Below are 20728 nucleotides of genomic sequence, written 5' to 3'. Positions count from 1 at the left end.
CCCTAGTTCTACTGAGGTGATATGGATGAGAGAGAGAAAGACTATTGATACAGTGGCTAAGGCTACAGTGAGAGTCTGGTCAGGTCGGGAGGCTATGATACATTGCGTGATAAATTGTCTGTCAGTTTCTGAGCAGAGCGTTCGTGTCCCGTTCATATTCCTGGACATCTGTCAGACGTCTGTGTATGCCATGACCGGACTGGGAACATACTGATGTGCATTCGTTGTTCAGCGGCGATGATCTCTACGCCGAGGCCCTTGGCATCCACCAGCTCCCGCACTTGATTCGCGATCACCGTGTGTATTGGTTCCTTGAACTTGCGCTGCAGATCCTCTTTGCAGTGAATGACATACACGCGGAGGCCCGCCAACGAACCCCGCAGGTCAGGCAGCGACTCCGTGTTCCGCCGCTTCTTCTTGCGCGCCCTGTTCGAGTTCTCCTGGAGGCGCGAACGCTGCCGGAAGCTGACAACCTCCACCGCCAACGCGCACAGCTCCTGCATCAAGTGCTCCGGACTTAGGTGTCCGTAGAGCAGCTCGTCCGGGCGGCCAGAGGGGTACGAGCACTCGATGAAGATGGCCGACAGCATGTCGGGCACCTTGGGCGCCGCCACGCGCCATATTTCTCGGTTCTGCGGCTCGAGGGAGACGGAGTCCGGCTCGACGTCCCCGAAGAAGAGGAACTCCCGCGAGCTCGGGTCGTGTCGGACGAAGTACGCGGAGCAGGGGTATGTGTGGCCAGGGGAACGCTGGCCGTGGCTGATGGGCATCAAGCGGACGGAGATGTCGCGTGCCACTGGAGCGTACACTGTCTCGAGCGGTAACCTGTCTAGTGGTTAGACAGCCCTCAGGATGTGCGAGTTTAGAGGGAGCGTACGGTGACAAGAGCAGGCAGCTCCCCGGCTCCTTTGCGTCAGCCCAACTCGCCAGTTTCGGCCATACTTCTCCGGAGAAGATGGTCGATATGCCTTGTAGCGTTTCTTTCGTCCCGTACACGAGCTTTGCTGGGCCCGTTCCACATCCGGCAGAGAGCACCATACCGTTGACATGGTCTAGATGAGCATGAGTGACGAGATAGCATCTGCACGCCGTGGTAACATGAGCATATATGGGAGAGGGGCAGCAGGGAAGGCGCAGCGCACCGTATGCGATTATATACATCCACGGCAGTGGTCAACGAGACGTCAGACGCGGATTCGTTCGAACTTTCGGATGCAAACAGGTCAGGATGGGCATCCAACAACCTTGTTAGGGCGCCGAATCCCGAGCCTGCGTCGCGGAGACTGGGAATGGGTGCGAGCATAACGCGTCATAGAGAGCGAACACGTACCGCCTTCCAATGCGACAATGCCGTCCTGCCACTTCGCGTCGCCAGCTTTCAGCAAATAACTGTGGCGCGTTAGCCACGGCTGTCCCATGCCGCTCGGAACGCGGGGACTTACAAGGATAAATTAGATTCGTTAGGTCCGCCGCCTGCGCGAGAGACCGTGTGCGTCAGGGCCCAGTCCGCGTAGCCGAGCACACAGTTCGGATGATGAACACCACTCACCACAACCAACCACAACAATATCGAACGTCGCCATAGGGCCGTCAAAGGAGTGTCGCCCGGACGCGAGTGCGCGGAAGAGTCGACGCGGGAAGAACGAGAGTCGTTGCCGTAGCCGAGAGCCGGACGCGACGATGGTCGCTATATACCGCCGTATCAGTGTCCTGATACAGCCGACGTAGTAGCCCGACATTAATCGCGAAGTCGACAGGTGCAGTCACGATGGCTGGCAACTACTGAAGCCGGCCAATTTCGGACTTCGAGGTCGGACCTAGTCTGTGAACGCAGCGACCTCTCCGGGGCAGTGGGCAACGAGGGAAGTGGGATTAGGTGGGCGAGAATATGTACCACGGTGTGCCTTGGGCCTTTGAGCGTTGGGATTTCGCGTAAAGCGCGCTGACTGGAGGTGCAAGATGGTGGGAGCGAGGACAATGCGCATGAAGGGCCGTCGTTCACGGCTCTTGCTTTCTGGATTACGGATGAGCTGGGTTGCAATACGGCGGAAGTGCCAGGCCAAGCGGCGTCAGCACTGTTGCGACAATGCTCGCTTGTTCCAATTCCAATCCAGCTCCCGCACAGTCCGGCCCCCGACACAGCTCGGGCGGGGAAGAGCGTTTGAAACGAAGCTAATGACTCGCCTTGAGCAAATTGCTGCAATGGACATTATCTAGCAGAAGCAGCGCAGTGCAATAGACGATGTCCACTATGACTCAGCGAAGCAGAAGCAGGCGGCAGCACATTCGGATGCGCATGCGCGCGACAAGACACAGCCAGCACATCAAGAGCAGCAAACGTCGGGGAACTGGATAACATTGGCAGATAGGGGTCAGTGTACGTACTGTCGCTCTCCATCCGACACAAAGGAAGCGGGCGTGCAGTGGCACGACAGCCAACACGTTTGCCACGTGTGCCACGGAAAGGGAGACAAGGGGAAAAGCAGCGAGCGAGCGTCCAGGTTTCCATTCCGGAGGTTTGGAAGAATAGCGGATTACTTAGTTTGGTCATCAGAAACGGAACACGAGGCGGAGAGGGAATAAGGGAATAAGGGGATCATAACGGTATCCAAACGAGGGTGGGGGGAGCACGGAGAGAGAACGAGTGACGAGTACAGGTGCCCCTCGGTGGCAAACAATTTCGAATCATTCACAGCCATAGACACAAAACAGCATTCAAGTTCAGGCGTCTCAAACAAATTATTGTGTACCTGCGGCGGTGCGCGTCAGCAAATGCAGATCCGTGACGCCCATAACCCCGAATGTGAACGTACCTAGTAAGCTATTCAGGGCTCTCTGAACGTCGTACCCGTGTTCCTCAAGCGCGGTGACTGCTTGTGTCCTGCTGAAACCCATGCCACAAAGCGTCTTCACCGCCTCTACGTCGTCCTCGACGGCAGGTGTGGGATCCTCGACGATCTGCTGCTGGGCAAGCGCAGGCACCGGCGGAGCATCCTTTTCTTTCTTCTTCCTCCCAAATGGCAAGCGGATCTGTCATATACACTCGTCAGTACCCGTGGGATCAGAGATGAGATGCAGTACTCACGCTCAGCCTGTTATGTCTAGTCGCGGCTGCCTTCTCCTTTGACTCAGCCGTCGAAGGACGAGGTCTCGGCGATGAGTGGCGTGGAGGGGGAGAAGCATGACGAGCCGGTGGCGATGTCTGACGTGCTGAAGGCGAGGAGGAACGCCTATCGCCATGCTGCGTCGAGCTCGACCCGCGGGGAGAGGAGAGCGGTGAGGAGGAGGGGAAAGGCTGCTGAGCTGGCCTAGCAGGAGGCGGGCCAGGAGGAGGTTGATACGATGATTGGGTGGTGAAAGAATTGTCAAGGGAGAGTACGCCTTCATCTCCGCCGAATGCGTCCTCAAAAGAAAAGCCGCTGTGAGTGCCGTTGCTCTGCGAGGAAGTGCTTGCAGCCAAGGCTTGCGTGGACTGAGACGTGGCGCCGAAGGCATCGTCGAACGAAAGCGATTGGGCAGGCTGTGGCAGACTGGCACTGGCGACAGGAGAGAACGTTGGGAGGGCAGGAGCGGGCGCGGGCGCGAACGCTGACGTAGGGCCCGCATTCGTCCCAAAGACGTCATCAAAACTCGTACCCCTCGTATTGGTGGAGGTAGGCGCAGGCGGGAACGCAGCGCTCGCAGGAGAAGGGATGGCGGAGGACTGCGTCGTCTGAACGGCCGACGCGGCCGCGAAATCGAAGTTGTCTTCGAACGCGGAGTCAAATTCACCAAACCCCCCAGGGAATTGCGGGGAAGGTGCGCCGCCGTCAACGCCTGGTAGCTTGCCAAGAGCTTGGTCGAACTCATTGACACCTAGGGTGGCCGCACCATTGGCCTTCGGGGAAGCGACGGCAGGAATGGTTTCAGAAGGGGGTGGCTCCTTGGCCGTAGCGGGGGTGAGGAACATGGTTGCCACGTCCTCATTGGGGACGGCCGCCCCAGGCGCAGCTTGCTTGGGCAGGTCATTAGAGTCAGAGACCCCGAACGAGTCGTCGAAAGCGGAGGTGCCGGAAGTCGAGAAACCGTTGGTCTGCGCGGGCGCGTTCTCAGTGAGCTTGGCCTTTACCGCAGTGAGCGGCTCGTTATCTTCCTCGTCACTGCTGCTATCGCTGTCCGACTCCTCGACCTCCTTCAACTCATGCGTCAAATCAGTGTCGACCTCATGATCTGGCTGCTGGCTAGCCAAGGTCGCATTCGGGGGAGCAGTAGGTGTCGACACGCTGTCATCGGCCGTAATCTCGTCCAAGGCTGGGAACCGTGCCGCCTCCGATGGCTGCTCCGGGGACGAATCAGTACTGGTATGCTCGGGGACAGTGGCTGTAGTGGGAGGTGTCGAAAACAAGTCAGTCTCAGCGGGGGAGATGATCTCCGACGACTTCGGAGAGCCAATGGTAAGCGGAGCAGGAGTAGTCGCCTTGGGCGTGCTTGGTTCAGGGACCTCAGGCTTGAGAGGTTCCTCCGGTGCATCGAAAGCATGATTGAACCCAAAGGGATCTTCGGCAGCAGGCTGTGCCTGAGTGGCGGGAGCCGTCGGCGGGGTCGGGAGGGCAGACGTGGCCGCGAACGGAAGGAAGGGCGACTCAGGGCGTGGGCTGCCAGAAAGCGCCAGTCTTTCGAAGGGGTTATTGCTCTTGGTGGGTGGAGGCGAGACATCTGGAGACGTCGGTAGCGAGGATGGTAGGGGCTGCGCGGCTGCGAAGGCTAAGTCAGGGGTAGCCGTGCCTGAGACATGTCCATTCGTATGAGCTGCAGGGACTTCCTCCTTGTTCAGCTCGGCCTCCACAGCTTCACGCTCCTTAGTGATGCCCTGCAGCTCTGCGGTCGCCTCCTCAAGTTCCTTGTCGACCTTCGCTTTCTCCGCTTCCCTTGTCGCAAGTTGCTTCTTAGCGATGGCCAGCAGACCCTTCTGCTGCTTCGCCTCCTTGCGAACCTTCTCAAGCTCTGCCTTAGTGCTCTCGATCAAGGTGCCGGTCTCCGCCATCCTGCGTTGCAGATCGCGGACCTCCTCCCGTTCGCGCAAGAGCGCACCTTCGACCTCAGCCTTCTCTTCCTTCGTGGCGCTAAGATCACTTTCGGCGTGAATGAGCTCCTCGCGGGTTTTCTGAATATCGGCGCTCTGGGCGGCATAGCGCTCCTTGAGGGTGCTGAGCAGCTTCGTCTCGGTATCGTAAGCCGCTTTAGCGGAGGAGAGCTGCGTTTGTAAGCTGGAGAGAAGGGCAGCCTGCTCCGATAGCTGACGCTCGATGGTGGCACGCTCGTTCTTCGCGGTTTCCAGTGAGCGATTGGTAGAAGAGAACTGATTCTTGACGTTGCCAATCTCGGCAGACTGGTCTTGGAGGGGAGGGGAAGCTGTATGCGGCTCGTCATCGTCACTAAGCAGATCCTTGGCGGGACTCGAGACGGCTTAAAACATTGTGTAAGAATGATTTGAGAAGCGCATACAGTCAAACCTAACGCACCGGCATTTGAACCGAACGGACTGCTCGCAAACGGATCAGAGACCACGGACGGCTGAGTGCGCGGTGGCGGCGACATGGCCGGAGTAGGACGACCGGTATTTTGGGTCTGTAGGATTGAGCCGGTGCTCTGTGCCTGCAATATTGACCCCGTGGACTGAGGTTGGAAGATCGAGGGTGGAGCGGGTGCTGTGGCAGACGGAGGCGGGGAGTCATCCCAAAGTAAGTCTTTGATAGCCTCTGGAACTGCGGGTTGCGGTGGCTGAGAGGGAGCAGCACCAAGGGCACCACGCATCGACGGTGGAACGAGCGACTGAGGGATGGCCGTGGGTATCTCCTTGCCGGCGAGCTTCCCTTGAATCAAGTGCATGGCGACCGCGAACCCTTCACGAGTAAGACGACCGTCGTTGTTCAAGTCAGCGAGATCCCTAGTCCTACCTCAGCCGGAAGCAAGAACATCATAGCGGGACGAGGGCGTACCATACTTGAGCAAGCACCTCTTCCGGCAGCTTGGACTGCAACATGAATGGCACAGCTACATCACCCTCAATGTAACCCCGTTTCTGCGGATCAAGGCTATCGAAGATGCGGTCAGAGTTAGCCTTCTCCTGCGGAGTGACGTCCCATTGTGCGCCAGTTGTCTGTTGCGGGATGAACGGGGAGCTAGGGGAGACTGCGGACCGCGCAGGCAATGGAGGTGCAGGCGTCGGCCTGAAGGTACCGGTGTTTTGCGGCTGAATTGACGAGAACGTCTGACCGGTCATTTGCGCCTGGATCTGCGAGAGCGCCTGTCCTGTATACTGCGGCTGGATTGGACGGTTGGAGAATCCACCCGTAAAGGAGGGGCTTATGTGTGAGCTGTCACCAGTAGCTTGTGGAACGACACCGTTCCTTGCTTGTTCGTATACGTAGGGTGGTAGTGTAGGGGGGATAGTCTGAAGCTGTCCCGACATGGACGCTTGGATGAGGTACATGGCGATCGTGAAGTCGGTCGCGTCCAAGGAACCGCGACTCTTGGTATCGGCGAGTGACCTGGAACGCAGTTGTTGACGTGACTGACAAGGAACACAGAGCGCGGGCATACCATATTTGTGAAAGCTTATCGACCGGTAGTTTAGACTTGACGAAAACATCTCGTGCCTTCTCGCCTACAAGATTGCATTGGCGTCATGCAACTTCTCGGAATGCAACCCGACTCACCGCTGAGGAGGCCGTTCGTGGGGTGGCATCCCAGAAAGAGCTTGAGAAACTTGGCCTTGTCCTGAGGTGTGAGTGGAGGGAGACCGGGCACAGTGGGAGGCGGCGACTTCGCAGGAGGGACTCCGAAACTCGACGGCACTGCTACGGGTGGCAGACCCTCGATAGTGGGCGGTGGGCCAGCTGTTCAAGGAGGAATGTAGGCACGGGCATTCGCACGAATGTAATGACGAAAGAGGCTGCTCACGCTTGTACATCAATGCCTCTGAGATCGTCTCGCCGCGTTGCGCGTGTCCGAGCAGGCGCACTGCAATGCCAACGCCCTTGCGAGTAAGCACTCCATTGTTGTCCTCGTCCGCGATGTTCCAAATCTCCGCGAGCACGCTGGGGGAGAGCTTCGAACCGCTGAATATCTTGACGGCGCCCTCGCCCGTAATGACACCGAGCTTCTGGGTGTCTGCCTGGGCGAATATCTGGTTGATGACCGCAACCTCTGCTGGTGTTGGGGTGAACTTGGACATGGCCAATAAGTTAGGACTAGGGCATGCGTCGGCCAGGGCAGTGAGCTTGCGAGTCTGAATCCAAGCTGACGTCCATCAGCGTCTCACCACTGGACCCCAAGCACCGTGGGAATCCCTGCACCCGGCCATGACCCGAAGCCGCCGAAAACGCGTGAAGCCGTCTGACATGACCCGGAGCAAGCGCATAGAGGACGACTCGAAAGCAGCAGAGGTTGCTAGTTGTTACACAGGGCCTGCAGGGCTCTTGGGAACTGAACATGGATGCCAACCCGAGTCTTGTCCCGATACATCTCATGCAGGTAGATGAGATCAGAGCTTCGATATCGCTAGACACACTTGGATGATCGCCAGGGTCGTGTGCTCCTCAACCTGCAATACACGCCTCGGCCTGCGAGCACTAGTGGCCTTGACAGTAGTAAGGGGGGTGGATGAGACACAAGGACTAGCTATTAACAATGAGGACGATGGGGATGCCCAGACGATGACGACTACTACTCCTACGCACAACAGCGTGCAAATATAATACGCAATGCATAGGCCTTCAGCCCTGAGCAATCAAATGCGCGTGCGATATGGACGACTAACTAATGTGAGGACTCACTGGTGACTACAGCTATCTAACCGGAGAATATACCTACCTACCTAACGACTATGTGGATCAATGCAGATGCGATGCGATACAGCTATGTAATGTTTGGCCTTCAGCCAAGGGTGATCAGACTACGACGATGGGAGACTGTCCCCTGATACGAGCAGATAGCGGGAACAAGAAACAGAGATGTCAACGAGAGGGGGCAGCTGCGATGGTATAGGACAGTGGCTGACAGTGGGAGAGACGGAACGATGGGTAACGCGCGACGGTACACGATGGAGATATACTATGATGGATGGGGATGGACTCAACAAGTAGAACACAGAGACTCTGGGGAGACAAGACGGCGGACTATGTGTATGTTATGTGATGTGTATGCAGCGCGAGGACGGGTGATGTGGAGATCCTTGTGGGCGGAGACGAGAGGCAATAACATAGAATCGAAGCAAGAGTAGAAGCGGTAAGTGGTGCCTACGAGCAGTGATGCCTAGTCGATTACCGCGGTCTTCCACCGCGAGTACGGTTCGGGAGCTTCTTGATCTGCCTAGACGTCCCTTGCTGAGGCGCAGCAGATCCGATGGTGAATCCCACTCCTCCTGGCGTAGGCAACGAGGTCGTGGCGCCGAAAGGTGAGGAGGGTGATTGGGTAGCGGAGCTTGGTGCTCCGAAGGTGAAGGCAGGCCCGCCCGACGAGCCAGGAGGCTGTGGGAGGCCAGCATTGCCAATGGCAGGAGATGCGGGCTGGCTGCCGAACGCGAAGGGGTTCGATTGCGCAGTCGCGGAGGTGGGCGTGACCCCAAAAGAGAAGGGGTTAGACGTGGGTTGGCCGAAAGTTGACGGACTTGCAGGCTGCGAATTGATGACGGTAGGTGGTTGGCCAAATCCGCTAGGCGCCCCGCTGCCAAAGCTGAACGAGGTCGTGATGGGAGGGGCTGCCTGACCGAAGGGCACAGAAGAACCAAATGGCGCAGGAGAAACCGGCGATTGCACACTCTCCACAGGCTTCGAACCGAAAGCGAACGGAGACGAAGTAGCACTCTGACCAAAGCTAGCGAAAGTAGGCTTGACCTCAGGCTTCGTCTCCGTCTTGGCGCCAAACGCGAAGAGGTTGGCCGCAGGCTGACTGGGCTGCCCGAATGGCGAAGCGTTCAAAGTGCTGGGAGCGCCGAACGTAAAGCCAGTTGTAGGCTTCGACTCGCCATTCATGTCCATGCCACCGCCACGAGTGGGACTCTCCTCCATGCTCATCTCCTGCTCTTTGTGAGGCGGAGTGATTGAGCGCGCCGGGGTAGCAGCGCCGAAGGAGAAGGGCTTCGAGACATCAACACCATTAGTGCTGGCGGACGGGCCACCAAAGAGCGTTGTAGGTGCAGAGACGGCAGGAGTAGCCGGAGTGCCAAAGGTGAATGCGGGCTTGTTGTCAGCTGGTGTACTCACAGGAGGCGTAGACGGCGTGACACTGAACGAAAAGGGCGACTTCGCCGGGGTCGCGGGAGTCGGGGCCGTCGGCGCAGTAGAACCAAAATTGAATCCTCCAGTGCTCCCGGTAGAGGTCGACGGGAACAGGGGCTTGGGTGCCTCAATGGGAGGAGCAGGCGTGGACGAGGAATGCGCACCGAAGGTAAACGTGGGCTTAGGTGCTTCAGCGCTGGCACTATCCTGGCTACCTCCGAAGGGTGAAGGGGAGGAGGCAGGCGGCACACCAAAGAGTGACGGTTTCGCAGGTTCGCTAACACCAAAAAATGGTTTAGCCTCCGGAGCCTTCGCAGGTTCGGGCTTTGGCTGACCGAACGAGAATGGTGCTGGAGAGAGCGTGGTAGCCGGAGCAGTGGCAGTTGTCGCAGGCGCACCGAAGCTGAACGAGAGGCCGGAAGACGCAGTGTTCGTTTGCGGCGCCTTGGTGGCTGGTCCGCCAAAGGCGAATGGAGAGCTGGCGGAGGCCGACGGCTTCACCTCCGGAACGATTGGAGCCAGCGCAGGCTCTTTGGCGATGACTGGAGACGTGGTGGAAGAGGACGTAGATTGGCTGGTGGCGGTATCTTTAGTCTGGCCAAAGGAGGCGAAGGAAAAACCGGAGGACGAAGCCGCTGGGGCACTCGCAGACGCAGGCGCGCCGAACGAAAACGCTGGGGCCGGTGTGGGCTTGGGGGCCTCCGCGTTTGACGTCGGCAAGTCCTTAGAGGTAACAGGAGGCGCAAAGGATGGGATATTACCGAAGAGCGAAGGCGTGGCTGCAAGCTTCGCCTCTTCCTTAGCTTCAATTTGGGGAGCTGCAGAAGCCTGAGGCGGCACCGTGACAGGAGCGGGAGGAGCAATTGTAACGCCGGGCTTTGTAAAGATCGACGAGTTTGCGAAGAAGTTGGGAATGCTCGAAGCAGGGAGCTTGATACTCTCGGCATCCGATTTGGCAGGAGCGGGGCTGGGAGGTATGAGAGATATCAATGGCACAGGCGGGGAAGTAGCGAGAGCAGCCTTCGAAGCGGGTTCCTCAGAAGCGGGTGCAGCTGGAGTTGTGGCTGGAGCAGGCGCAGCGGTTGGCGAAGACGACTTTGACGGCTGACCGGAGATGAAGGGTGGGTTCGGACTGGGATTCGTACCTGTGGACGCAGCGGAGGTCTTCATGAGCGAGAACGGGAGGGCTGAGATCGGGGGCTCCTTTGCGTTGCTCGAGTCGTGCAGTACCGGTGCCTTCTGCATGATAGTCAGCATCACCGCAGAATCGTATACATTGCTCGCAACACCAAATGGCATACGGACACTCACATCCTGCGCAAACGTGAAGCCCTTTGGACTCTCAAACAGCGTAGGAAGCTTCTTCGGCTCTTCTTCCCGAGCCTCGTCGACCACGTCTTCACCTTCATCATCGTCAAACGCAGCAGAAAAGCGATTCTTTGCCTTCGAGACGGGACGCGCAATATGGTTGCGTGAAGTGCGAGTGCGTCCAACGCGCAGCGAAGACTGCTCGCGACCACCAACGGGACGAGCAGGTGGCGCGGGAGGGGGGGGTGATGGGAACCTAGCGGATTCCTTCCGGACTTCGGATATTTCCGCCTCGGTAATTCTCTGCGCCACTTCATCTTGATCTTCTTCAATTGCGTTGTCACGCTCCTTCTCAAGCTCCTCCTGCTCCTCTTGCTTACGGCGAGCAAGCATCTTTTTCATACCCCCTCGGCCTGCGTAAGGCTTTGACGCCACTGCTTCATCCTCCTTCTCCTTACCATTCTTCTCAGATGTGCCGAGCCGAGGCTTACGTTCACGCTCGCGATCAGAGCGCATGAGTACAGGCGCATGTGTCTTCTTTGGCTTGAACATATCCGGGATCGTTTGTGAACCCCGGAGACGGGACGGTAACAGTGGCGTCTTGTACACGTCCAGGTCATGGAGTGCTTTCTCGGCAGCATTAACGGGCATTGCATACGCTATGATTGAGCTTGTCAAAAGTGGCGATGATGACATAGTCTCATTATAAGACGTACGTGCAGAAGTGCTCTCAGAGATAGTGCCTGGACGAGCGCCGAGGAAGAGCTGGCGCATGGGCGATCGACTCTGCAGGGAATTATTACATCTGATAAGCCAAGTGAGATGCGTTGTACACGCACAATTCGTCCATTTGCTTCTGCAAGCGAGCCGAGAGTCGTAACGTCTCGCTCTGACCGACTTTGAGTCACTTGCGAAGGCGCCCTGAGAAACTCCGGCTTTGTCTTGAGCTGCCCCACCGGCGGGGGCTCCGACGGATCTCGCTCCTTGTGGCGAATGTTAGGACCAAACGTCTGACCGATCGGCTGGGGGGTGAGAGAGCTTCTAGCACGTAGCTGGAAGGAGGAGTCACGACGGGAGGGCGACATGGTAACATCACGAGCAACGGGTCCAGGCTGACCATCCTCCATCGAGACATCGCGAGAGAGCGATAACGCACGATATGCCGGAGGGTCCATTGACTGGGTACGCTGCAAGCTAGTATACGGGCCGAACCCCATGATGCCTGCGGGGGAGGCCGTCCGACGAGCAGGATGGGCACCCTGGACGAAGGGATTGGGTGGGGCAGTGGCCATCGACGAGGAGCGGCCGTGACCAGGATGAGCACCAGGCTTCTGGCGTGTGCCAGGCTGCTTGGAAATGAGGTTCTCGGGGACATCGAGATAGCCTTGAGTAGTACGCGTCGCGGGTTGCTGCAGAGGCGCGGAGAGCTCGGGGCTGTCTACCCTCTTCCGCTTTGCGCTTGGCTGATCCTCGTGGTAAGTGCCTTCGTCCTCGAGAATAACGTTGTGATTTCGACCACGCTTGCCCGATAGGTTCTCCTGGTCGTCATAGGAGGTTAACCAGGCGAGGGGCGCGGAAACTATATTTTTGAGAGCCCCGAAAAGAGACCCGGAGCGAGTCAACTGACCGCGGGGAGGGCGGCGACGACCATGTTGTGCACGGGGAGAGTCTCTAGAGAGGAGATACGGGGGCATCGAGCCAGTGGCGGATGCAAGACAAGAGCAGGCTGCCCTCGCGGCTGTGGCCAAGCACAGATGAAGAGCCCAGTCTCACCCGCTCCGCCACTGCAAAACGTCACACTCACGTCACGCGCGGCTCTCTGTGACTTTATGTGACATACGCGAGCCCCATCGCGAGACGCGTTGTTCTCGCATCCACCAGCGTTACTGGTGCCACTCACGGCTGCTTTCTTCTGTTGTTCTCGTCTGTCCTCGCGGTTCTCCTTTTGTCGCGTAGACAATGCCTCGCGAGATTGTAACGGTCCAGCTGGGCCAGTGCGGCAACCAAAGTGCGGTTTCCACTGGTCACGCGTAACGCTAGGCTGACTCGCGTCTTAAGTGGGTTCCGTATACTGGCAGAGGCTATGCGCTGAGCACGGCATCAACAAGGAGGGGATTCTCGAAGACTGGGCGACTGAAGGCGGTGACAGGAAAGACGTGTTCTTCTACCAGGCGGACGACGAGCACTATATTCCGCGAGCCATTCTGGTCGATCTTGAGCCGAGAGTATGTGAATTATACGACGCGTTCCTGAGAATTGACATGGATGTATGCGCCCCCGGAAGGTCATCAACAGCATTCTCAGTTCACCATTTGCGAACCTGTATAACCCAGAGAACATCTTTGTGTCCAAGGATGGCGGGGGTGCAGGAAACAACTGGGCTCAGGGATACTCAGCTGGCGAGCGAATATACGAGGAAGTGATGGAGATGGTCGACCGAGAGGCAGAGGGAAGCGATTCTCTAGAGGTGTGGTATATGTTATGAAATTGTCAATAGTCACAGAACCTGATTGACATTGCAGGGGTTTATGCTTATGCATTCAATAGCAGGCGGAACAGGTTCTGGCGTTGGCTCTTTCCTTCTCGAGCGGCTCAACGACAAATTTCCCAAGAAACTCATCCAAACATATTCGGTTTTCCCGAACGCACAAGAGGGAGATGTCGTAGTGCAACCTTATAACGCGCTCCTCACCCTGAAGCGACTGACGAACCACGCTGACTCGGTTGTGGTGTTGGATAACGGTGCGCTCACGCGCATATCTGCGGACAGACTGCATGTCCAAACGCCAAGCTTCGACCAGACTAATCAGCTGGTGAGAACTGGATGCTATGCTTCTCCTAGTATAGAAGAGCTCATGACGACACAGGTTGCAACTGTGATGGCAGCAAGTACCCAAACACTACGATATCCTGGCTACATGAATAATGATCTCGTTGGAATCATCGCCTCTCTTATCCCCACACCGAGGTGCCATTTCCTGATGACATCATACACACCGTTCACCAGTGACCAGATCGACAAGGTCTGTGTGCATACATTCAATTGCACATCCATCCGTGCTGACGAGTTCTGCAGGCGAAACCTATCCGCCGTACGACAGTTCTGGATGTCATGCGTCGCTTATTGCAGCCTAAGAACATGATGGTCTCCACAACCCCCAGCAAGACCGCCTGTTACATATCCATCTTGAACATCATCCAGGGCGATGTCGATCCAACAGACGTACGTAGATGCATATATGCGCGACTATCTGAAACATCATGCTTACAGCGTTACGCCATAATTAGGTGCATCAATCGCTCCTACGAATCCGGGAACGACAGCTGGCAAACTTCATCCCCTGGGGCCCGGCGTCGATCCAGGTCGCGCTCACACGCAGGTCGCCGTATGTCCAAACGAACCATCGAGTAAGCGGCCTCATGCTCGCCAATCATACGAGCGTGGCTTCGGTACGTCATATCGGAATCCATCTGCCTGCACTTCGCTTCTCATACTGAATCCGGTATCCCTATGGCGGCACATCAGCTCTTCAAACGGATGATCGACCAGTTCGACCGGCTCAGGCGGCGCAATGCATTTGTGGAGCAATACAAGAAAGAAAAGATGTTCCAAGATGGACTAGAGGAGTTCGACGACGCGCGGTACGCCCTCGCCTCCAGCGTCGTCCGTACCTGACGCCTATCCCTCACGCTCGCAAATTATTCACAGGGCGACCGCTGAAGAGTTGCTCAAAGAGTACAAGGCTTGCGAGAGCCCGGACTACATCACATATGTGCGTATCTTGTTCTATCCTCTTCAAGCTATTTTATGCGGCCGCCGAGCGCAGCCTCATCATACTCTCAATACCCGATGTACTGAATAAGCCACTTTCATCTTACGACTAGGGTTCCGGAGATGCAGACCAGCCGGCGTGATACCATTGGGAGTGGCGTATATCAGCGAGATATCTGTATGATGCGGTCTACCTAACCTGTTGTATTCTAGCGTGCGTTTTACACTACGTCGATAATGCTATCGTGCTCTCCTCGAACATGGACCGGGCGGGTATCAGTGCTTCAGCTGGGAATCGATAACAGGACTACTGATACATTGTTGGATCCGAGATCGTGGGTGTGCCCTAGTCTGTCCTCTGACTTTCCTATGGTACTTACCTTCTATAATATAGTCCCTCCGATCCGCCTATCGTAAGTGGCTCACAGCATACCTCCCCGAATTCCTGGGTCCGCACCTACACGCAAGACACTAATAGGTAACTCACCGGCAGAGACTACGAGCTTGTAAGTCCCATGTCAAAATCATACAAGCCACAATGGTACATTCAGCATCGTGGGATCTTGGGCGTGTGCATTTGCGCGATGCAAGATATGGCGCTGACAAACACTATACAATTGCATGACGGATTAGGTAGATGCGATGAAAGCTCTAGTAAAACATGACAGGTGCATCAGGACATCAGGACAATACGACGGGTATCCCTCCTGCCTGGAGGTGCCGCGAGCAAGCCCGGATCCGAGATTAGGAGAAAGGAGCGGGTGAGACATGACACAACAGTGGCGGAGGGTAGAGCAAGCGAGTCCGTCATAGGCGCTACGAGCATGGAGGGGCGAGCCTACGACTTCTTAGGCCCCTCCAGCTTCTTCCCAATGTCGGTCCCGCGGAGCTTCACGCCGAGCACGCGCTCTAGCTTGGCAAGGATCTGAGGGTTGGGGATAGCACGGCCAGCCTCATAGTCCTGGAGGATGGAGGGCTTCTCGTTGATCTTCTGCGCTACATCCTTCTGCGAGAGCTGCTTCTCCATGCGCGCTGCCTGCATAGCCTATATTCGAGGTACCGGTATTGAGACACCCTGGTACGATTACCAAGCAAGACCCAAGTGACACGTACCTTGCCGACTGCAGGGTTGATCTTCGGGGGAGGCGCCACCTCGTTCTCCCGGTCAAGCTTGGCGATCTTCTGGTGGTCGGTCCCTGTAAATGCACATTCACGCAAACAGAAGCAGAACAAGGATGAGCAAAAGGAATCGATGTCATGCATACTGATAGGCTGACCTTGATGTGCCTTGTTCGTCCCCGCAGTCACCTTCCTATCGGTCCCAACGACGGCACCTGCTCGACGAGCCTGCGAGTGCATCCGTATTCGCATCAATCAATCGCCGCTGCGCGTTGCGCACTCGAGATGCATTTTACTTACAGCTGTATGGATGATGCGTCAGCAACCCATATCCCAATATCAAACGTAACGAAAGGGGAGGCTTGGCGTACCATTGAGATCAGCGGTGTTGCGGGCGACTTTTGGGGCCCTGGCCTTCTGGCCGATGACGAGCTTGCTGTCCCAGTCGGTGTTAGACATTCTCTATAGCAGATAGGGTAAAGTAGGAGATGTTCAGATGGGAGTCTAAGAGGTGAGGCGCAGTGGACGTGGACGGCGAGAGCTGGTGATGTGGGGAACATGCTCGTCTGACGCTCTTTCCATATATACTGAGCGCTAGAAATGGGCGCCTCTGAGTCATGCTCGGAGCGGGCGGGGTGAGGCGCGACAGCCCTGCTCCGTCTTGGTCCGCGCTTTGTGACTTCCGACCGACATGGACATCACTCGACGTGCTCGCTCAGAAGGCGTCTAGTCGGACTAACGTTGACGGGGGTAGCTGTTCATAGAGTAAATGCGAGGAAGACAAGTCTGGTCCTACGACAATAGGTATGTGTGCGAAGCGTCTAGAATGAGTGTGGCACTGCTGTATATGTATAGGATGGAAACGATGGTCGTGCCGGAGTGCAAGAATGGATGAGCGGAGGTCCATATGTTTTATCCAAGTGTCCATCAAGCAACCAATGTGTTGCTACTGTCTAATTTTGAAGGCGTGGGTTCCGGAATGTTTGGAGACGACATGGCGACATTAGCGTGGCCGAGTGAGCAGGAATGCGGCGGAGCAGAGGACACCCGCAACGAAGCCGACAGCGGTAGGCAAAAGAAGAGACGGAGACCGCACCGAGGTAGCATTCGCCGAGGCCTTCTTCGTATGGCCGCCAACGTCCTCGAGCCGCGGAACCTGGTTCTTCTCCCAGCCCTCGTCCAGCAACCTTGCAATCATTTTGTCATCCAGTAACGCCAATTCCTCCATGCTCCATGAAGAGCATACGTCTATCATCCACCGCATCCTCCTCTTTCCCAAGTCGCCCCCCACGCCTGGCGCGCGTTCCTTCAGCTTCTCCCTCAACTCGCCGACCTTCTCGATAGCCTCGCCGGCATGGTCCGGAATACATGTCTCGATCCTCTTCCGAATGATGTTTGCGAGCTTCGGGGAACGACCGTTGGTGGAGATCATGATCTGGAGAGGACCGCTGCGGATTTGTGAACCGAAATAGAAGTCGCAAGAGGGTGGAATATCAGCGACGTTGACTGGGATCTTTCGCTCCCTGCAGAGTGCGCATATTTGACGGGAGACCTCGACGTCGTCGATCGCTGTCAGGACCATGTCGACATCTGCGAGATCCTGCGGGCCCGCAAAGACACGATCATGATAGGCGATGCGGTCAGAGTTGTCGATGAAGTGCTTCGTGAGAGGGTGCAGGCCCGCCCGAGGAGCAATGAGGGTGATATGGGCGTCGGCCACGAGGATAGATTCGATGCGGCCGGAGGCGACGTCACCGCCGCCGACGATGAGGACGTTCTTGTCCTTGAGCTGCCATGCGACGATGAGGGAGCCTCCGGAGAGAGATGAGATGTCTGGAGGCATGGTGCTGTGTCTTGTGCGTGCGCAGCAGGGAAATTCGAATTCATAACCCCAAAGAGCGGTCTATTGACCGTGGGAACATCTTTTGAAACTGCTGCGCTGGCCGGTAGCCGGCGGTATGGACATTCTCGTCTCCGTGCCGGGTGATTGCCGTGCTCCGGGGCCGACGACCGGGACGAAGTGTAGGCTGGTGGAGGGCATAATAGGCGTGTTTGACGTGCGCGCTGCAATGAATGACAATGAAGGCTGCCATTGTGCCAGTCCGAAACCCGCGCGAAAGCGTATGTTTGGCTGCGGGGCTGGAATGGGCTGGATTTGTGGGAGAGGGAGAGGAGTGGCCATGGCGACCGGCCGTCCGGTCGCCATCATTTATGCGCGGCAGACATGGGTAGAAGTGCATCGCGTCGTTGCTGCCCCCGTCGACAGCTGAGCTTATACGCTTGCGAGCAGGTCCGTCTCCCCTCCTCCTCACCCCTTCGTTCCTCCCCCTTCGTTCTTCGACTGACGCGGTTCTCCCAGGCGTTGAACGTCTTTTCCTCTCTTTTTCTTGGTGCTGCAGCCACCTCTGTCGCGTCCACTCTCTCTGGAAGAGTTCCAAAGGCCGCCTTTTCAGTACCGAGTTGACTCGTATCTCGCTCGCTTCAGTCGTAGCATTAATCCTTGTGGTGAGTATCTATCATTTGCGGCGCAACGATACACCTTGTAAAATGGCTATACCGCCCTAGAAGAACCTACGCTGTATACAACCTAGCAGAAGATGCCTTCCAAACAGCTTATGAGCTTTTGGGCCTTCCTGGACCTCTGTCTCCTGGCGGCAGGTGTCATTTCCGTGGTCTTCTCGGAATTGTTCCGTATGCCCAACCTTGAAATCAACTTCACTCTCAACAACGGCTTCTTGCTTGGTGCGTCCCTTGCGTCCTGAATATCTGTGGGCTGTACCTGAACCTAGTATCTAGCTGGGTTGATCCTCGGCATCGTCCTTCTGTTCACATTTGCCGTGTCCATCGGTGCAATTGTGCAAAAGAATCATGTCACAATCGGTCTCGTCCTTCTCAACTGGTTCCTTGTCCTCGATGCCCTCGTTATCCTCATCGTTGGGACGATTATCTGGTTCTACTCCACGCAGCAAAGGGCCAACTATCTCAAGGTGTTCCAGGCAGCCTCCCCCGCCACGCGTATCGCGCTTCAAGACAAGGTATGTCGTTCCCGGCCTCCCAACGTTCAAGTTATAGATCTCAAGCATGATTCCCGTAGTACCAATGCTGTGGTTGGTTCACGCCCAACGACACTGTCCAGATTGGTGGCTCCTTCTGCGCGAACACGACGTTCGCCAACTCGCTCGTGAACCCGAACGACACTGGAGCCGGTCGCTGCGTTGGGCCTGTCACGAAGTTCACTGACTACACGCTCAACAACATCTTCTCGTAAGTTATCGGCTTTCACTAGGGTAACCAGCATGCCGAAGTTAACCTTATCACCTTTCACAGATCCGTACGTACCGCTTAAAATAGCTGTGGTAAGCTCTGCTGCGTTGCGGTACTGACCAATTGATCGTCTATAGATTTATGGGTTCATGGCCATCGTGATCCTGCTATTCCTGGCCACGATGTGTGTGATCAAGAGGGTGCGTGCTGCGCTTTATCTTTGTCCATGCTACTTTTAGACTGACCGAGGCTTTTCCCACTTCAGCGACAAGAAGAGGAGCGGTTCAAGAAGATCGACGCAAAGCGGGGCGGGAGGGGCTTCGTCTAAAGGGGTCGCCGGCTTCATCGCTCGCGCAACCTTCACTCCCATATTTCCTTTGTTCTTTATCCGGACGATATTCCCCTTTGCTCGCAAGTGGAGTAGCCTTCTAGTAACCCGCTATTGGACTCGGTTCGCTAGCTTAGTCGCTTTTCGCACGCTCACGCATCCCATCACATGGTCTCCATTGCTAGATGTTCCTTCCTGTTACAGTAGTTATCCTTGGAGTACGAGTCGCTCGTGTACTTTTACCGCTCTCTACCACCACTGCGGTCGGTGGGAGAATAAAGGGGATCAGGACTCATGTCTGGGTGTGAATGGCGTGACCGTCCCTAGCGTTCGGCAGGCATCGGCACGCGACGACAAGCGTCGTTGAATGCTTCTGGCCTTGTACTTAGGTTCTGTCCAACACTTGCTCTGAGCTATCCACTTCGAGGTGCGTCTAGATAGTACAACTTCGCGGCCACAGCCATATGATATGCGCAAGGTACCGGCGAAAAAACTGATGATCCTCAACTCCGCAGAACATACCGGCTGTATGCATGTCTTCTGCTTATGCACAGACAGCATAATGCTGGCTGACGCAAAAAGCTACTCGCAGCCTCGCTTGTAGTAATGGGTATGCGAATCGGATAGTCTCGTACCTTGACATACTCTCGCACCCTCCCACCGCAGGGCCACTCCAGGTAACACGTGGTACTTGGGTGCAAGACTAGTACCACGTCGAGGTATGAGACCACTAATGGCAAGTATACCGTGACCCGGAGTGTTGTGATCCTGCAAGCCTTGGTCAGTATGAAACAGTTCCTTCCTCAAACTCATAAGCGAGGCGACTACCACTAGTGATGACTCTACGATACTTTACGATTGAATTGATGTAGAGAGATGCAGCGGTCCCGCATCGACGATGACCACCCGTAGGCTGTCCGATACGTCACATGAAGACCGCAGCGGCTGCCAGCAAACAAGCAATACTTGGCTGGATACTTCGGGATAACGACCACCGGTCCATTGGTCGCAGTGTAACGAGCGCGCACCAGCTCCGTTGTGGCAATTACCACCATCCAGCTCACACTCCAAAGCGCTGTTCCCGGTACGCACACCCGCTAGTATGCCTGCGTATAGTTCATGAACCGACCCAACTGATTATCTTCTGTTCTGGTGTCAAGATGTATGCAAACTCCCTGGCGGCTTCTTCGTCAGTCTATACTTATAATGGCTATTTTCCCATTCCACGGGTACAAGTCGTGCTTCACCTTCCCCATACACGGGGAACGCCCAAACGATGGCAAGCATCGGTGGAGAGGTCGCTGCGGTGCTGTGATTACGTTCCGTTCCGTGCAGCCCTTTGTGAATTAACGTAAGTCTCACCCACATCCACATCGAGCCCTTGTATTTACGTTGAGGTCCATTTCAGCGTCCTAAGGCGCTCTCGGAGCTCGTCCCCCTCTGTCGTCTCCGTGTCAGCATACAACAGGCAGGACCCTGTGACGCCGTGGATTTGGACAAACCAATCACCACGCGATTCCCCTACAGCTCATATCTCCGACGTCGCTGCGTATTCGCGTCAGCTACATGCGTGAATATATCACGCGATGGTTTTGGAACGACACGGGCTCGAGGGCCCGTTATTAGATACGCATCAAGGACTTGGATACGCATCGATCGATATACTAGCCACAATCT

The 20728-nt window shown here is 56.3% G+C and overlaps 7 protein-coding genes across 7 annotated transcripts; 2 read left to right on the top strand and 5 right to left on the bottom strand.

Moving 5' to 3' along the window:
- Positions 1 to 5: 5 nt before the first annotated feature.
- DICSQDRAFT_103801 (cyclic-AMP phosphodiesterase) lies at positions 6 to 1831 on the bottom strand. Its single transcript, XM_007364464.1, has 7 exons — positions 1550 to 1831; positions 1443 to 1473; positions 1331 to 1389; positions 1143 to 1269; positions 878 to 1081; positions 212 to 825; positions 6 to 160 (listed from the first exon to the last, which is right to left on the bottom strand). Exons 1-7 carry the CDS (start codon positions 1737 to 1739, stop codon positions 153 to 155), a joined length of 1233 nt encoding a protein of 410 aa, XP_007364526.1. The 5' UTR covers positions 1740 to 1831; the 3' UTR covers positions 6 to 152.
- Positions 1832 to 2350: 519 nt separating this feature from the next.
- DICSQDRAFT_103798 (uncharacterized protein) lies at positions 2351 to 7260 on the bottom strand. Its single transcript, XM_007364463.1, has 8 exons — positions 6943 to 7260; positions 6699 to 6878; positions 6583 to 6646; positions 5979 to 6530; positions 5502 to 5926; positions 3086 to 5445; positions 2814 to 3030; positions 2351 to 2750 (listed from the first exon to the last, which is right to left on the bottom strand). Exons 1-8 carry the CDS (start codon positions 7214 to 7216, stop codon positions 2740 to 2742), a joined length of 4083 nt encoding a protein of 1360 aa, XP_007364525.1. The 5' UTR covers positions 7217 to 7260; the 3' UTR covers positions 2351 to 2739.
- Positions 7261 to 7641: 381 nt separating this feature from the next.
- Positions 7642 to 12306, bottom strand: DICSQDRAFT_103796 (uncharacterized protein). Its single transcript, XM_007364462.1, has 4 exons — positions 11408 to 12306; positions 11285 to 11354; positions 10572 to 11227; positions 7642 to 10499 (listed from the first exon to the last, which is right to left on the bottom strand). The coding sequence occupies exons 1-4, from the start codon at positions 12260 to 12262 to the stop codon at positions 8304 to 8306; spliced, it is 3777 nt and encodes a 1258-aa protein (XP_007364524.1). The 5' UTR covers positions 12263 to 12306; the 3' UTR covers positions 7642 to 8303.
- A 150-nt stretch (positions 12307 to 12456) lies between these two features.
- Positions 12457 to 14483, top strand: DICSQDRAFT_154341 (gamma tubulin; the record flags this gene model as incomplete). Its single annotated transcript, XM_007364461.1, has 10 exons — positions 12457 to 12576; positions 12627 to 12793; positions 12853 to 13035; positions 13091 to 13381; positions 13436 to 13591; positions 13645 to 13791; positions 13857 to 14018; positions 14095 to 14210; positions 14278 to 14341; positions 14454 to 14483. Exons 1-10 carry the CDS (start codon positions 12528 to 12530, stop codon positions 14481 to 14483), a joined length of 1365 nt encoding a protein of 454 aa, XP_007364523.1. The 5' UTR covers positions 12457 to 12527.
- Positions 14484 to 14906: 423 nt separating this feature from the next.
- On the bottom strand, positions 14907 to 15994 carry DICSQDRAFT_179808 (ylMBF1). The gene is made up of 4 exons (XM_007364460.1): positions 15829 to 15994; positions 15618 to 15687; positions 15454 to 15536; positions 14907 to 15385 (listed from the first exon to the last, which is right to left on the bottom strand). The coding sequence occupies exons 1-4, from the start codon at positions 15916 to 15918 to the stop codon at positions 15179 to 15181; spliced, it is 450 nt and encodes a 149-aa protein (XP_007364522.1). The 5' UTR covers positions 15919 to 15994; the 3' UTR covers positions 14907 to 15178.
- A 215-nt stretch (positions 15995 to 16209) lies between these two features.
- Positions 16210 to 17302, bottom strand: DICSQDRAFT_84170 (siroheme synthase; the record flags this gene model as incomplete). Its single annotated transcript, XM_007364459.1, has 1 exon — positions 16210 to 17302. The coding sequence occupies one exon, from the start codon at positions 17300 to 17302 to the stop codon at positions 16463 to 16465; it is 840 nt and encodes a 279-aa protein (XP_007364521.1). The 3' UTR covers positions 16210 to 16462.
- Positions 17303 to 18056: 754 nt separating this feature from the next.
- Positions 18057 to 19051, top strand: DICSQDRAFT_57901 (tetraspanin; the record flags this gene model as incomplete). The annotated part of the gene is made up of 6 exons (XM_007364458.1): positions 18057 to 18201; positions 18256 to 18494; positions 18554 to 18723; positions 18787 to 18790; positions 18861 to 18923; positions 18989 to 19051. 6 exons carry the CDS (start codon positions 18057 to 18059, stop codon positions 19049 to 19051), a joined length of 684 nt encoding a protein of 227 aa, XP_007364520.1.
- Between the last annotated feature and the right edge of the window lie 1677 nt (positions 19052 to 20728).

Source organism: Dichomitus squalens (assembly GCF_000275845.1).
Source record: "Dichomitus squalens LYAD-421 SS1 unplaced genomic scaffold DICSQscaffold_9, whole genome shotgun sequence".
NCBI classification, from domain to species: Eukaryota; Fungi; Basidiomycota; class Agaricomycetes; order Polyporales; family Polyporaceae; genus Dichomitus; species Dichomitus squalens.
This window is presented reverse-complemented; position numbering and strand designations above follow the sequence as displayed.

Bases quoted from the DNA above. Each gene is read 5' to 3' on its own strand.
- DICSQDRAFT_103801 (XM_007364464.1), bottom strand. From the start codon at position 1,739: ATGTCGGGCTACTACGTCGGCTGTATCAGGACACTGATACGGCGGTAT. The intron at 1,474-1,549 runs GTGAGTGGTGTT...TCTCTCGCGCAG, and splicing joins TATTGTTGTGGTTGGTTGTG to GCGGCGGACCTAACGAATCT. The intron at 826-877 runs GTACGCTCCCTC...ACCACTAGACAG, and splicing joins AGCTGCCTGCTCTTGTCACC to GTTACCGCTCGAGACAGTGT.
- DICSQDRAFT_103798 (XM_007364463.1), bottom strand. From the start codon at position 7,216: ATGTCCAAGTTCACCCCAACACCAGCAGAGGTTGCGGTCATCAACCAG. The intron at 5,446-5,501 runs GTGCGTTAGGTT...CAATGTTTTAAG, and splicing joins TCCGTTCGGTTCAAATGCCG to CCGTCTCGAGTCCCGCCAAG. The intron at 3,031-3,085 runs GTGAGTACTGCA...TGTATATGACAG, and splicing joins CTAGACATAACAGGCTGAGC to ATCCGCTTGCCATTTGGGAG.
- DICSQDRAFT_103796 (XM_007364462.1), bottom strand. From the start codon at position 12,262: ATGCCCCCGTATCTCCTCTCTAGAGACTCTCCCCGTGCACAACATGGT. The intron at 11,228-11,284 runs GTACGTCTTATA...GCTCAATCATAG, and splicing joins CTCTGAGAGCACTTCTGCAC to CGTATGCAATGCCCGTTAAT. The intron at 10,500-10,571 runs GTGAGTGTCCGT...ACTATCATGCAG, and splicing joins GCTTCACGTTTGCGCAGGAT to AAGGCACCGGTACTGCACGA.
- DICSQDRAFT_179808 (XM_007364460.1), bottom strand. From the start codon at position 15,918: ATGTCTAACACCGACTGGGACAGCAAGCTCGTCATCGGCCAGAAGGCC. The intron at 15,688-15,828 runs ACGCCAAGCCTC...ATGCACTCGCAG, and splicing joins ACACCGCTGATCTCAATGGT to GCTCGTCGAGCAGGTGCCGT. The intron at 15,386-15,453 runs GTACGTGTCACT...CCTCGAATATAG, and splicing joins TCAACCCTGCAGTCGGCAAG to GCTATGCAGGCAGCGCGCAT.